The sequence below is a fragment of the Hydra vulgaris genome, chromosome 12 (genome assembly GCF_038396675.1).
Source record: "Hydra vulgaris chromosome 12, alternate assembly HydraT2T_AEP".
NCBI classification, from domain to species: domain Eukaryota; kingdom Metazoa; phylum Cnidaria; class Hydrozoa; order Anthoathecata; family Hydridae; genus Hydra; species Hydra vulgaris.
Window position 1 is genome coordinate 42,757,501 of NC_088931.1, and position 17,097 is coordinate 42,774,597.

The window sequence follows — 17,097 nt, forward strand, 5'->3', positions numbered from 1 at the left end:
ATAATATCTAAAAAAATGACAGAAGTAGTAGCGCTGCGTAACATGAGGGCTTTTTGGATTATTAGTGAATTTTCATAAAATATCATAAAAAAGTTTTTTTTTTCTTGAAAAGGGAACAATTTCCCCACACTTATCACGAATTTCACTATTTTTCAGTCAAGTATTTTATTTGCTACTACTGAAAAATCAATTTTTTAACCTCCAAAAAATTATCTACTTATTTAAAGTTATCGTGAACTTAATTTTGAGTTCTGATTTTTTTCGATGCAAAATAACCACTTTGATAAAACTACAGTGAAGCAGAAAGGAGAGCATTTTTCCTTGTGATGAGTTTACATTTTGACATAATTTTCATAAAAAATAAATAAAAATTTTATAATATAAGTAATGGCTAACGTTATTAAATTGATTTTCCAATATTGTTTTTGCGTAGCATGAGGGCGACGTTATTTTCATATTTTAAAATGCTAAAGAATTTTTGATTAAAACTTTAATCAAATAAAGCACTTTTTATGGATGCATTTTCAATAAGTGGATTTTTTTAAAACAATTGAATTAGTATCTATTTAAGGAATAAAAAAGGGCTGGGTTGGGCAAGAAAAAGCCGCCTCTGAGGTAAAAGTGTTTAAAAACCACATACATTAGCAATGCACATTTATTTTGTTCATTAAAAATAAGCAAAATAAGAGAAAATCCCTGGCTGCTATGTTTTAAAACTCTGGTTTATTGTCTTATTACTTAACTCGCATTAAATAAATGCCAGAAATCCCAACATGTAATGCACATCACCCAATTAGTTATTCTTTTATTGAGCAGAATACTAACAGACGAAAAAATATGGAAATTATTTCTTAATTTTTGTTTTGAAAAACTAGAAACAAAACTAAATCTTCTTAAGATAAAAGAATTCACTTATTATAATTTTCAACTTTAGCTGCAGTAGATGGTTATATATGCTGAAGGAAGATCTTGAAGTGTTTTGCTGTAAATATTCATGTTTGCGGTAGTAAACTAACTTAATGTTTGTAAATTCAAGCTATAGCCTAATCAAGTCATAGTCTAATATGATTTAAGAAAAGCACATCTAATTCAAACTTAATGCAATATTGTTTTCTAGACCTGTAAATAATAAGAAAAAAAGTTTATTCAGCATAAATTTTTTGTGCGGCTTCTTTAAGCGCGGAGCCTGAGAGGGTTTTAATCGAATTTCTCGCTCTTAAATTAAATTAAGTTTATATTAAATTTCAACAACATCGATGCACATGGAATAACAAGGTTTACAAACATTGTAAATTGAACATAGTTATGCAGAAAGCCACTAAAAACTTCAACTGAGATAAAAGCAATATACTGTCAAAATGTTATTTATTAAACCTTGAAAAAAAAACTTTTTGTAGGCTATTACATTAAGCTTTCATATAAAAGCCCAATGTCTGGTTTTAGTAGAGCATAAAATTGACTTTTCTTGTTGGTAGAATTTAATCTCATTTTTGATAAAATTGTTGGCTGGCTGCTCTCTGCATACCAGGTTTGGTTTCCAGGCTTGTTTATTTATGTTGATATGCCAATATAAAATCCACTTATGCCTATTATTTGCTTATTAGTCTTCTATAAACAATATTACACTTTCAGAGGAAAGTTTGCGTGAGGGAATGTTTCCTAACCAAAGGTTTTCTCTACTTAATAGGGACAAGAAAAAATGCATATTTTATGAGGATGTCCTTCATAGACGAGAATTAAATACTTATTACTAGTTTTTTATTAAGGACTTATCCTTACGGTTTAATCACAAAACACTGCGGAAAAGCATTTATTAAGAATTATTAATTACGTCTCCTTCCTAACCGATGTAGAAAACTTGTCTAGAGGTGGGTTTAAACCCCCGGATCGCTGGAGTCTGAGACATGTGCACTACCCACTGCGCTGCACGGCTGCGACTAATTAGAAAAATAACCTTATAAGCTAACGATAACCTAAAAATAATCTAATTACATATTAGTTATCATACCGATTTAACATCATAAAATTAAAAAACTAATTAACAAAAAAAAAAAAACTGAGTACTGATTTAAAATATATTTTATATTTAAAATCACACTCACACAAAGAAAAATAGTTCGTGTAAAAAAAAGAAATGTATGTATATATATCTATGAATATGAATATATATATATATACATGAATATATATATATATATATATATATATATATATATATATATATATATATATATATATATATATATATATATATATATATATATATATATATATATATATATATGAACATATACATATATAATTATATATGTATGTGTGTATATATATATATATATATATATATATATATATATATATATATATATATATGAACATATACATATATAATTATATATGTATGTGTGTATATATATATATATATATATATATATATATATATATATATATATATATATATATATATATCAAAAAAGATCAAACCAAAGTACAAAGGTAAATATATTTACTGTTTTCCTTTTTCTGTGCGAATTTTAATAATTAGCGATCTCAATCCAAACTTTTCTAGTAGTAGCTTGCACTCAGGTACTGATTCTAAATACTTTAGTACTTCTTTTTTTAACAAAGGGTTATTTGAATCGATAAACTGTTTTAAATGCTTATTAACTAAAATTAAGTCGTCCTGGCTATACTCTTTCCGATTTCTTGTAATAGAATTCAACGACGAAGTTGGTGAAGATGGGACAATATCACTGTGTTTGTTGAATGAACAGTTATCACTTGTGAACTTATCAGTTTCAAAATCTGAACAGTTTTTAGGATTAAAATCCAAATCATCATCTGAAGCTTTGTTTTTTTTTATTAAATAGCGAACATCATCTAGAACTTTTTTTACCTTTTTAACATCCGATATATCACCAAGAGAGTACTGACTAAATTTTTCACGGACTTCAGGCAATGTTATACTGCCCCTTAAAATTTCAGACTCAAAAATCGAACTCAAGGAAAGTACTTGATTTCCAGCAAATGTTTCTCTCTGAACCTCTCGAATCCGCTTACTAGTTTCTGCTACTTTGTTCATTTTCTCAACTATGGCATATGATTTTTCTGCTGTGTTTACATTATGGCATAGCAAATTAGCTGTATTTTGCTTAAGCTCAGGATATTTATCATGCACCAGAGTTGTTGTGTATTTTCTAACAATTGTTGGGTTAAGACATGATCTACCAGTACCTTTTTGCCAAAAAGATGAAAATTGTTTACTTAGCATTGAAGAAGAAATCGGACTTCCACTCCAACTTAAAAATACATAGGAATCATCTTCTTTTGATACTCCATCCAGCATATTCCGCATAAATTTAATATACTTTTTTACTTTTAAATGTAAAGAATGGCTTAAAACAATGTGAGCTGGTCCTTTATAACTTGTTTTGTGTTTCATTACACTGACAATGAAACCCTCTTTTTTTTCTGTTGATTTTTTAAATTCATTTAAAGTCATGTTTGATATTGCCCCAGGACGAGAAGCATTGTCAAATATAATACAAGTTAGTAAGTAATCTCTTGCTAAACAAAACGTTGCTTTTGTAAGTTTAATTGTGCTGCTTGAACTAATAATCTTATTTGCATCACGAACAATATCCGAGTTATCTAAGAAAACTATTTCTTCCGCAGATGGGAAATTTTCAAGATCAACTTTATCCTTCTCGTACCGACTTTCTTGAATAGACTTCCATAGAGTTTTTTCCCACTTTGAAATTTGTGTTTTTATTTTTGAATGTTTTTCGTTTGTTACAATATCAGATCTTTCCTTTATAATACAAAAATCTAAAAAATGTTTTATTGATCCAAGATAAGTTTTTATGGTACCGGGTTTTTTATTTTCTTTATTGAGCTTTCCCATCCACAAGTTCAGAAAAGAATGACAACTTAGATTACTGTAGTTGATTTCAGAATCACTTTGGTGCCTAACAATTCCCAATATTACACCTTTGTGCTTTAAAGCACATCGTTTAGGTTTCTGACCCCCATCAATGCTTACAAGCCAGTCAACAAATTCATTCACTAACTTTTCTTCGGAAGATGATGTCATGTAGAATTTATCATCCAGATCTTCAAAATCTGCTGATTCAATGGAGATGTCAGAGAAATCGTTTGAGTCACAATGAAGATTTTCTGTAAAAAAAATAATAAAAACTTTAATAAAATAAAGGGTTTAAATTATTAAACACAGAAGCATAGTATTTGTACCTTTGTTATTAAATCTACTCGACACATACTGGGAAGCAAGCCACTCTTCATCACTTTCTGTTGATGTATCTATGAAATTTGCACCTTGCCGAAACACTTCTCTATCAAAATAAGGTTCTAGGCTTAAGCTCTCATCTGATTCTGTTAGTGATTCTGATTCGCTTGTTGATCGCTCATTGACAAAAGTAGCTTTTTTTACCAGAGCTTTAACATCGTTTTTTGGGACTTTATGATATTGTCTTAGATGGTTGCCAAGTCTTTTTACCTCCTTCAAACAAAAACTCATAGGGCAAGTTTGTTTTTGGTATTTTTGAACCTTTGAACGTCTTTTTGAAGGTGATAAGACTTTTCGATTAAGGTTTAGTCCAAAGTCTAAACGTGCATTCGATGCCTTAATTTCATCCCAATTATGTTTTCTTGATTTTAAGTGTCTTTTTAAGTGAGCAACTGACCTGAAAGCAAATTAGTAAAAAAAATTATGTTGAAAATATATAGTTAAAAATAGCAGATAAAAATAATTAAAAAAAAGTTGAAGGAAAATGTTTATAAACATTAAAAAAAATAAGTATGAAAATAAAAATCCAATCAGTATAAAAAAACTAACTTTCCACATGTAGGGCAATTCACTTTACGCCTTGATACTTTCTTTTTTCTTTTTTCACAGTTCTAAAATAATATAATACTATGAGATATTTGAAAATAAAAAGCATATTTTTCTGAACAAGTCAATGCATATCACAGAAGTACTTCATCTAATTGGAGCAGTTAGATCAGGATAATGTGATACCGAGAGCAAACTTTTTCAGACTTTCACACAAACAGAATTATTTTTCTATATGAAGGTGAGTTAATTTGCTTACAGATTTTGGTAAAACACACTGATTACGTGATCCTCAATCACAGACACAACATGTTTCTGTAATTGAATTATGCACTTACTTAGTTAAAAAAAAGTTTAAGATTTTTATATTATCCTTTAGTAACTAATCCATGTTGTTACAGAACAAAAAAATTTCGACAAGCAACAAGCTTAATATCTACTTTGAGTTGGTATTCGTCCACTATATTTGCAATATTCTGGAGTCTTCTTTTTATCAGCATTTTGTTTGACGCTTTTGTCCTCAATCTAGATTTTCCCGCGAGTGCGTCGGTAACTCAATGGAATACCGCTTTCGAATCGGTACAGATGTGCAAAACTTCCATTTTCCAATTACAACCCATGTTTAGTCCTTTAATTACTGCATCAAGTTTGGACATGTTTATATGTGTTGTGTCATCTTTTCTTAACCAACCAAGCGTCTTCGATTATATTGTCATCAACCTCGACAAACACGCCTAGTGCTATTGAACTAGCATCTACCCAAATTGTGGCCTCGTTACTATAAACACTCCAAATTCCTTTAGCAGAATCGTCATTCCGTGTTCTTTTAACCATACCATTCAGCATTTCCCCCAGAAAATTGCATTTTATTTTTTCGTCCTACGTTTTTGTCAGGGCGTTTGCTGTTCTTTTAACATACGACGAGGCTACACGCAATCAACTACAAACTGGGAATTTAGAAGTAGGTAACGCCAATATTGATTATTTAGGGAGAGAACTGGCGCAAAAATCTTCTCCATTAGCACGTTTTTTGGACACATTCTTGATATGTGCCCTTTCTCTTGACACGAGTAACACAAAACATCGCTTGGCTCCCGTCTTCGACTTGATTTGTTTCGATTACTACTTCTTTGTAGATGACCATTTCTTGCAAAATGATTAGGAAGATTACATTCATAGTAAATTGGTTGCGTTTGATCTTCAACCGATTTTGCTCAGCACGTTGTTTTGTTGCAGCAGCAGCAGCAAAATTTTCATTCGTTCCATCGTTCCGTTCTTCAATCGTAAGTGCTCTTGCTCGCGCAAGGATTTGTATAGTAGTAAGACCATCCATACGAGAACTTGATCTTAGCATTCGTAGAACTTCCTCAGGGAGCCCAGAAACAAGGCACATGCAATGACTCTTTTTGGTAGTCCACCAATCAGCATTCACTAAACTCTGTTTTATGTAAAAAGTATTTTAATGAAAAGTACACTATTCGAGGTATAAAATACAAGTTAAATTGGAATTTAAACCCTATTCCTGAAATTTTTTCAAGCAAATTAATAAAGAGTTTATGCAATAAAAACTGTTAAAACGCTTCGTGAGAAGGGTTTAATACATGAAGAAATAATACTAATTGCAGATGAATTTTAGCTTCAGAAACAGACGCAAAATTGTAGAGGTGTCTATGTGGGTGCAGATGACAATGGTACTCTGTACAAAAGAGTTGTTGCATTTTATAATTGTTAGTTTAAAGAAATCTATTCCTAATGTTATAAAAGCAGTACCTGAAGATACCATGTGGTAAATGGCTTACGGAGCAAATTTCAGATTCTATTAGTTTTCTTTCTCTATATTCGAGGAGTTGTTACTGACTCAACTCAAGCAAATGTAAATGCATTTAGTTTGCTTTATTCCAAATTCAGTTAAATTTATTTATTTAACATACTGATGGTCCAAATATTAAAATAAACTTATTTTATGATAGTGTTCACATTGTTAAAAATATCAGAAATAATTTATTACACTGTAAAAAATTTGTCTTACCATCATTTACGTATAACATAAAAGATGGCGTTTATAGTTGTCCAGCTGGTTATATTACTTGAAGAGATTTTCATCTTCTACGTTCTAAAGATGAACAAATTCAAGGTAATTTTAAAAAATCTCCAAAAATTACATATCGAAGCCGTCACCCTGGTAATAAAAAGCAAAATGCTTCTCTTGCACTGTTAATTTTGACGAAACAACAATTGAAATTTTAAAAAGTTATTTTCCAGAACAAAATGACTGTTTCAAATTCAAAACAGCAATTTAGTCCTAATTAACTTCGTAATGCAATTATTTTTGATGATGGTATTACCACATTTTTTAGGCAACTAGCTGATTGGATTGAACTTTGGCAGAAACTCAATTTTTTACTTTATCAAAACAAACATCATCTGCTCTTATCACAACTCTGCGTTTTCAAGTAATGCTTATAGACGAGCTTATTGAAGAAAGATATTTGTATGTGCTTACTTCACGACTTCAAAATGACCCTATAGAGCGTAGATTTTCTCAATATCGACTGATGAGCGGTGGGAGATTTCCAGTAAGTTTACAAGAAGTTCAACATTCAGAAATTATTTTAGCATGTCAGACTTTAATTAAGGAGAATATAAATTTTTGGGATGAAGATTTGAAGAACAATTATGATAACACAATTAATTATGAATTACTAATAACATTAGATTTAAACTCAAATGAGATATCAGAATTAACTCTTTTACCTGAAACAGAAGAAATTGCAACAATTGCTGGTTATATAGCAAAGAAATTGATAAAAAAAAGCAAGTGTAACGATTGCAATCTATGCTTGCTACAGATGCAAGCAATATAAATATTTGTCCATATCTACTAATATTTCACGAGATGGTCTAACTGTGCCTTTACTTTCACTTAAGGGTTTCACATATGGATGTTTTGCAGTCTTAGATAATCTTTCAAATTTAGTGCTAATGTCAAAGATTTATAAAACTTTTTTTTATCAAAATACTTTCCAACAGTTTGCTTTACTTGTGATTTACACAAAAATTGGGGTTTTAAATTTGCTTCTAAAATTACCATTAATGTTTTTTTTTTTAAATGCTGTTAAAAATTTTAAAAGTAGGCAGAGAAAAATAATGTATAAATAAAAAAAAACATAAATAGATAATAACACAAAACATAAAAAAAAAATAGAACACAAATTTCAACCTCTCTTTTTTGTAAATTCCCAGTGTTGTCTATATAAATGTGTAATTAATAAACATATAAAAATATATATTATAGATAGATACATATATATATATATATATATATATATATATATATATATATATATACATATATATATATATATATATGTACATATATATACATATATATATATACATATATATATATATATATATATATATATATATATATATATATATATATATATATATATATATATATATATATATATAAAATATACATAGATATATATGTTTATAAGTACACAAATCGCTAGTATGAAAACACAAAATTCCAATCTTTTGGGAATATTTTTTTATTCTTAATTATTATATTTGTACTCGTTATACTATCTATTTGGTCTAGATGAGATATGTTTTCTCTATAGTTGCGCAGCCATTTTTTTTTATAAATAGGCCTCTTAGAAGCGGACTCTAAAATGTAACATACACGGCCGTGTAATGTAGTGTAGGCCATGTGCTTTTAGCAACGCCTCTTTTAACCGGTCAAAATCTTCTTTATCAGTTTCTGCTAACTGTTGATATACTGCAAATGCACCATTCGTGAGACGGAGGGGAACAACACACGCCAGATCGGTTACACCAATTAGTTTGCATACCAGTTCAACTTTTTACAGGCATTCTGCAACTGATTGTTTCCACTAAACTCCGGAATAAACTTTAAATCAAATTTAGTCGACATTTAAATCAAATTTAGCCGAAATAGTTTGTTGTATCACATCAAAAAGAACTTTTTTAAGTTGAGCGTAAAACGCCCCATGTATTTTAATACAATTAAAATAATTTATATGCAAACTAATTCTCTTAATATTTACAATTATGTCTTTATATTATTTACAAATACGTCTATATACATATGCAATTATTTACAAGTAACGCAAATCAAGTTAGCTTTAAAACAATCATTAATTATAATTACACTTTACACATAGACTTATCACTAAAATAAACATATACATTAAGCAATTCCATTGTTTCTTCATTTTGAATAACTACATTTTGTGCCTGATGATGTGTATTTCCACCTTCTATTACCTACAATTAAAATAGTTACTCTTTAGAATTAAAAAAAAATTTGAACTCTGGTGATGAAGAGCATAATGACAACAATTAATGATGTTGTTGTTGACGATGATGATGACGACAATAATAATGGCAATTTTCAAGTTTATTCACACAATTTACAAAAAAAATCAATCCATACCTCTCTTTTTTTAAATGGAATACTGGTTTCTAAAGTAAAAACAATAGTAATAACATTAATTACAATTGAACCCATGTTTTTCATATTCAAACTTAAAGATAAAATTTTTTTTGAATTCGAACTCAAAAAAACATTTTGAAAACAAAAAAATTTTCACAAACAAAAAAACATTTCAAAACAATTCGAAAACAAAAAAACATTCTGAACTCAAAAAAACATTTAAAAAGGGTAATTAATATAAGTATGTAATGTAAATATTGATAATATAAATAACAATAATTAATATTAATTTGAATAATTAAACGGTGATGTACTCGATGAGTCATCTACTCTTCATCTTCTAGGATTAACTCTTACTTCCGATCTTTCTTGGAAACCATATATCAAATCAGTTGCAAAATTAGCATCTGCTAAGGTTGCATCTCTTTATTGAGGTCGACATTTTCTTACTTCGGATTCTATTCTCTATCTCTATAAATCTCAAATCCGGCCTTGTATGGAATAATGTTGCCATATCTGGGGCGGATGTTCTCATGATGCCCTTTCTCTTTTAGACAAGGTGCGAAAACGCATTGTAAACATAGTTGGATCTGCTCTTGCAGCCAAACTCCAGCCATTATCACATCGTTGTAATGTTGCTTTTCTTTCACTTTTCTAAAAATACTATAATGGGCACTGCTTTAAAGAGCTAACCTCTCTTATGCCATCTACGTCATTCAATTAAGTCTCATCCTTTTTCTATGACTGTTCCTAAGTGCTCCAAAAACTCTTATTCGACTAGTTTTTTTCCTCGAACATCAGTTCTTTGGAATTCACTTCCTTCATCTTGCTTTCCTAATTCATATAATTTGCAATCCTTTAAGTTATCCGTCAATCGTTATCTTGCTCTACAATCGTTATCTTGCTCTACAATCTTCATCTTTTCTCTTCCAGTAACTTCCAACTTTAATTAGTGGTTGCTTGCAGCCTTGTTGGAAGCGAAGATGTTTAAAAAAAAAAAAAAATCAATTAGATTAATAAAATCACTCTTATAAAGCTTTAGTTTATAAATTATTTGCATAGATTAATAAACAATAATAAATTACCCAAAAAAACATTTTCATTATCTGAAAGTTCATTCAACAGTTCAGTAGTCCTGAAACAATGAAAAGAGGAAGTTTTAATAACAAAATTAATAAAATAACACAGTTTTTATTCTAAACATTTTAAGTCTAAAGCCATAAACCATTTTATGTACTTAAAATGTTTTGTTATTGAAAATAATGATGCACAACTGTACAAATTCTACCAGATAAAATTAAGGTAATAAACAATAGCAGTAGTACCTACAAAATGGGTCTGTAATATACTAAATTGTAATAGCAATATACTGAATCGTAAAAAACTACAAAGGACAACAAATAAAAGCCTTCTATCTTGGCTGTGCACTATAGAAACTATTTTGCATATAATACATAATGATGATATAATAAATACAAATTTACCTTTGTAATGAGTAAGAACTTAACAGTACTTCAGCCTAAAACATAGGAAGTTTGATAAAAGTATAATATATTGTTAATAAATATAATATATATATATATATACATATATATATATATATATATATATATATATATATATATATATATATATATATATATATATATATATATATATATATATATATATATATATATATATATATATATGTATATATATATATATGTATATATATGCACACTGGGGCACATTTATATATGCAATACACACACATTTAAATTCATGAAAATCCTACTTTAATTCTTGAAATTCCTTCCACTTTTGCGAAAAGATACAGTATTGCTTCAGGTAGCAACACCTTGAATGTATAACCACAAGACTGAAAAAATATATTTATTAAAAAAACTTAGAATATGCTGATTTTTTTAGTAAAATATATTTTAAGTATTACAACTATATAAATAATTTACATCAATAATATGAACATATATATATATATATATATATATATATATATATATATATATATATATATATATATATATATATATATATATATATATATATATATATATATATATATATATATATATATATATATATATATATATATATATATATATATATATATATATATATATATATATATATATATATATATACACACACACACACACATATATATATATATATATATATATATATATTAGGGTGATGACTTTTTTACAACCTTGTTTCCCTGTATTACTCTTTGATGAGCTTTTGTTAAAGATTAGATAAAATCTTTCTTTCTAGGTGATTTGATAAAAAAAATGTCACACACAAAAAGATTTAAAAATTTTTATTTTGCTTTTTTGCCTAATTTTTGAGGTGCCTTTGAGCAGTTACAAAATTGAATACAAGTTTCAGAGTCCTAAATATGCAATATTTTATAGTCATCAAACACACAAGGAAGCCAATTATATATAATAATGTCATCGGACAGGAGAATCTTGTGGAGATTGTCCTTGCTGAGGCAGAGGTCATACAGGCCTTGCAAACTTTGATTGCAAAACTTTCGGTGGTGTTGATTCGTATGTTTTCTAGTGTTTTTGCCAGCATCTGAAACCTTTTGAATTGTCATTTAGCACAGAAGATAGTTTATCGAAATCTTAAGCGTGGGACAATTGACTGCTAAACAAATGGTTGGCCCATGAGGAGGAAACAAATTAACAGATTTTACGCAGCTTTTGACTTGTTTTGGGCATCAGAATAAAAGCAAGACAGGCTAGAATGGCTTGAGAGTTGCATTGTTGATGTTTGGGATCTGTTGAAACTTTACAAAGGGCATCTAATTCATCCCAGTGTGGTGACGGAAGACATGAGTTAGCTTGTAAAGAAACTTTATGTTGTCTCTCCAGCCGCCTGTTTCCTTAATATCATTTGTACTATGGCTGAAGGCTGCTTTCAATTTATCATAATTGCTAACCAAATCGTTCACAATGTTTGTTGATTTAATTAATCCGTTGAGCTCATCTTCTATGACAACGCGAAAAATGTGTGGGTAGTCTTGGCACAAGCAGTTTTGTCAGTAGAAACCACCAATGTAGCTTTTGCTCTCAATTTGCTTTTATACAGGTTCTCATCCTCTTTGCATAACCATTTGTCTTTAAGCTTTAACCTTAGCAATGTCAAACAGTTCATTCAATGCATTAAAGTCTTGCTTCTTTCTGCAGCGCTCATAGACTTTCAAAAAGTTTGCTAATTTTTGCACAAATGACTTGATCAGATACAGGTAGAAAGTTCAATGTTTTGCTCCATAGGGCTTTAAGCTCTTAAAATGCGGTAGTGGTGTAGTGGTAGAGTGCTCGCCTCACAAGCGAGAAGTTGCAAGTTTAATCCCCACCATGTCCTTGGTAGTAACGTGCTCCACTTGTTTCTCAGCGCAGCGGCCTTGTTCGCCGAGGTTCGTGTTTCAGAGTTATAGAGTTGAGAGAGGGTTGTAACCACAAAAATAGCCTTCTCAACTCTAGTGGCCTTCTACTTGGGAAGGTAAAAAATAAATAAAAAAAGCTCAACAACAATTATAGTGATTCTCTCTCTCCGTTCTTTGGTGGTGGATCTAAGAAATTTGAAGCCTCCAATGCCTTGGTTTTTCTGGGGCACGCAACTTCTTTCAGTCATTGGTGCTTCGTAAATTGCTACTTTGCCTCGTCTTGATGGGGCTTGAAACTGGATTAAGTCATTGTCAAAATTTCCTTGTTCTTCTCAGTGTCAAACACCGAGAAGAATAAGAAAATTTGTTGTTGAAATTTTAAAATTTTAAACAAATTAAAATTTTTTAAAAGACATGTTATATCCTACTCAGAAACTGAAATTGAAAAGGCCTAAACATCAAAATTAAACACGTAACAAATTAAAGAAACTGTTACCATGTTTTCATACATTTTATTTAAAAACAAGCAATTCAAAAGACACAAATAAAATATATGTCAGTTATATGTTTGTATATAAAGCACAAATATCAATGTAGCTCACCAAATAATAAAAAGTCTCTTATAATTAGGCAATAATAGTGTTGAGACACAAAATTAAGGTAATTTAAACTTAACTATCTGCTTTGAACACCTCACTTATTTAATAGTTTATACCATACTGCAAAACTGCTAAAAAACTCTACACGAGCTTCTCGAATGCACAACATTCTACGATATTCTGAAAACTTCCAAACAATTCTCTCAGGGCAGTACCATGAAATTTTTTAGGGAGTTCGTTTATGTAAAGCGAAGAAGTTTAGATTAAAAAATATATATTTTGATTTTTATAACAAAATTTGCTTGAAACAAAGACCACTTGATATAAAAAGGGGCATCGATTGCACCTAACGACTCCTATAATATAATGCCCTACATTACATTTCAAATTAGTTTGAGCGTGACCTTTTTCAATATTTCATTGTAATAAAGGTCATTTTAGTCATTAAAAAGCAAAAGTTCATCCATTCCTGATACATAAAATTAATTTTAATAAAAAAAGTTCAAAAGTTATAAATACATCACCCCAATATATATATATATATATATATATATATATATATATATATATATATATATATATATATTACGATATATACACATACGCACACACACACACACACACACACACACACACACACACACACACACACACACACACACACACACACACACACACACACACACACACACACACACACACACACACATATATATATATATATATGAGCAAAAGTTAACAAAACTGCTTACTATTTTCCTTATGGTTATTAATGAAAAAGAAGAGGGAAAAGGAAGAATAATTAAAAAATTGATCCCTGCCTAAACCCAAACCCTTCGATGTGTTATTAACTTCCTTGCGGGATTCCCTAAAACAGTCGATGTATGTACTGAAGCCCTCGCCTATCCCTAAATCAGTGTGACGTATTATTGCTAACCAAATTATGCAATATTATATATGCAATATTATATATGATCCCCACCACGTCCCTGGTAGTACCGCGCTCAACTTGTTTCTCCGCCCAGCAGCCTTCCTTCATTCAATCAATAATAAAATTACATTCCTTACCTTAAGACTTTTGAATGATTTAGAAAGAGCACCATAAAGATTATCTTTTTTATCCTCTGACAAAAGATACATTAAATCCTGGTCTATAAGATTTTCTATAAAATACAATTAAAAAAAAAAAAGTAACTTTCAAAATTTGAAAACTCTTTTACAAATCAATTTATTTTAACGTTATTATAGTATACACCATTTTAAGGAATGTTTACTTTTGGCCTTTCCAGCAGCATAATAACTGTTGTGCCTGTAACTATACAACTAAAAAGCATAAAATAATTTAAATGTATTTAATGACACTCACTCTTAAAAACTATTCAGGTAAAGAGCAATAAAAATATACATTATTTATTTGACGAGGATGTTATACCCAAATATTGAATCTGAAAATGCTTTTATTTATAAAACAATATTTATAAAATACACATACTTGACCAGAATAAATTGCCATCAGTAATGATGAAGATGCAATTTCTTTAATTGAATCTGCTGTAAAACTCTGGAATGCTAAATGAAATAATTAGGATAAAATAATATAATAGATAAAGGAGGGCTTCAGTACATACATTGACTGATTTAGGGAGAACCCAACAGGGAATTGATAATAGATCTAAGGGTTTGGGTCTAGATATATTTATTTTAAAAAAGTAATATGTACAATATAACTTTATTATAAATATAGCATAAGATAAATCCTCATAACACTTAAACAATGTCCCAGGTGTATAAATACATACCTCTTTTAACTAATACATTTTTCTCATGGTAAGAAATACCACACGATGAATCTGTACACAAATAACAAATTAGTATGCATATTTAAATTAATCAATATATATTTTTGAATTAAGTTCTTGCATTTCAAGGTTATTTACAAATAGTATAAACTAATATGAAGTAAACACCGAATAATACTAATAATATATAAGGATAGTAATAATGATAATGTAAACAATATACCAAATAAAAATAATAAAAATTTGCAATAACAGACCTTATAATATATAAAATTCTTAAAACAATAAAGATTTCAATAAGAATAACAGTAATAATAGGAATAATGTAAGTAATAACTATAATAATAAAACACGAAAATAATAATTATAATAATAATAACAGGAAAGCAAATACTAGTATAATAATACTAGTAGTAATAGTTAAATAAAAGTAAAAGAAAGACAGTAAAAGCTCAAAATTATAGAAAAGCAGTAAAAATAACAACAATAGTAACCATAAACACACACGTATACATAAACACACAAATATATAAACATACATACGCATATATACATGCACACATATACATACATACACATACATATACACGCATATACACTTAAATATATACATATAGACAAACACATATATATATATATATATGCACACATAAACATATACATACATACACATATAATATATATATATACATACACAAGCAAACATACATACACATACATATATACACATATACATATATACATACATATACACACATATATATACATACATACATATACACTTACATATATACACACATACACATGTACATACAAACACATGCACAGTCAAACCTACACAAATACATTTGTTCATACACAGATTCATAATAAATGTTTTATGAGTAGCTTTGAAAAAAGTTTTTAACTTGCTCAAAAAAAAGGATTTAGAATTTATGTTTTCTGTTTTAAGCTGACAAGGGAGATTGTTCCAATCATATGTACATAAATATTTTATGGAGTTCTTGCCAAATTTGATGGTTTTAAATGGTTCTACAAAAATATTATTACAATAAGGAGATCTAAGGAAATGAGAGTGTTTGTTAATGGTTTGAGGAAAAAAAATTACTGAATGTCTTAGGAAGTATACCATGCAAATAATCCCACACTAAGTCTTAGTGTGGGACTTGTTCACTTTTTTAAATTGTGTCTTAGTCTAAGACACAATTTAAAAAAGCTATGTTATCCTTTAGCTTAAGAGTTTGCGATAATTTGTACAAGATAAAAACATTATCAACTAAGTAATTTTGAAATTGAAAAGTACTAAGAGCTTTGTTATGGAGGAACATTAGATTGTTTGAGTTTTGATTTTCAGTTTGTCTCTTAAGTAACTATAATACATATTCAATAAATTTTACACCTGCACAAGTTTGGCAAATTTTGTAATCATCGTTTTCCCATAAGTTACATTGAAATCCATGATCAATAATATTTTTGCAGAGCACACACTTTTGTAAGACATTTTCTTCCATCATTTTAAATTACTCTTTTAATCTTATAACTAAATATTGACTAAATAATCTAGTCAATAAAAAATTAAACATCATCGTAAAATAACTTTTGATTCAACAATAAAAACAAACTTATATACTTTTATTATTATCAGTATTTTATCGCTCTAACTATAAAATCAATCTAAATTTATTACTGCATCAATCTTAATCGAATGTTTCACTAACACATCAAACTCTGCCATCTTAAATTTTGCCTATTTGCTCGCTTACACATTTATCTTAAATATTTTAAATATTACGCCGTTTGCCCTCATGTTACGAAAAAGCGTAACATGAGGGCTATTTTTGCCCTCATGCTACAGATTTTTCGTAACATGAGGGCAAACTCGTATCCTAAGGGCATTTAGCGTAACATGGGGGCAAAAACGTAACATGAGGGCAAAATTCGTAGCGCTAGGGCATGCAATTCGTAGCATTAGGGCAATGAATACTGCT

At 28.9% G+C, this 17,097-nt stretch overlaps 2 protein-coding genes across 4 annotated transcripts; both read right to left on the reverse strand.

Annotated features, from left to right (window-relative positions):
* Positions 1 to 2,482: 2,482 nt before the first annotated feature.
* LOC136087779 (uncharacterized) lies at positions 2,483 to 4,924 on the reverse strand. Its single transcript, XM_065811255.1, has 3 exons — positions 4,853 to 4,924; positions 4,249 to 4,700; positions 2,483 to 4,173 (listed from the first exon to the last, which is right to left on the reverse strand). The coding sequence occupies exons 2-3, from the start codon at positions 4,532 to 4,534 to the stop codon at positions 2,504 to 2,506; spliced, it is 1,956 nt and encodes a 651-aa protein (XP_065667327.1). The 5' UTR covers positions 4,535 to 4,700; positions 4,853 to 4,924; the 3' UTR covers positions 2,483 to 2,503.
* Positions 4,925 to 8,850: 3,926 nt separating this feature from the next.
* On the reverse strand, positions 8,851 to 16,708 carry LOC136088750 (uncharacterized). Of its 3 annotated transcripts, none has more exons than XM_065813326.1 (10): positions 16,509 to 16,708; positions 15,110 to 15,160; positions 14,803 to 14,879; positions 14,585 to 14,633; positions 14,379 to 14,473; positions 11,092 to 11,175; positions 10,799 to 10,833; positions 10,400 to 10,449; positions 9,315 to 9,343; positions 8,851 to 9,145 (listed from the first exon to the last, which is right to left on the reverse strand). In XM_065813326.1, exons 1-10 carry the CDS (start codon positions 16,621 to 16,623, stop codon positions 9,026 to 9,028), a joined length of 705 nt encoding a protein of 234 aa, XP_065669398.1. In that variant the 5' UTR covers positions 16,624 to 16,708; the 3' UTR covers positions 8,851 to 9,025. The 3 variants fall into 3 exon arrangements, 1 of the variants encoding a protein (XP_065669398.1); XR_010642452.1 differs by having other exon boundaries at positions 9,093 to 9,145; positions 9,672 to 10,449; positions 16,509 to 16,707; XR_010642451.1 differs by having other exon boundaries at positions 9,093 to 9,145; positions 9,629 to 10,449; positions 16,509 to 16,707.
* Positions 16,709 to 17,097: the final 389 nt, after the last annotated feature.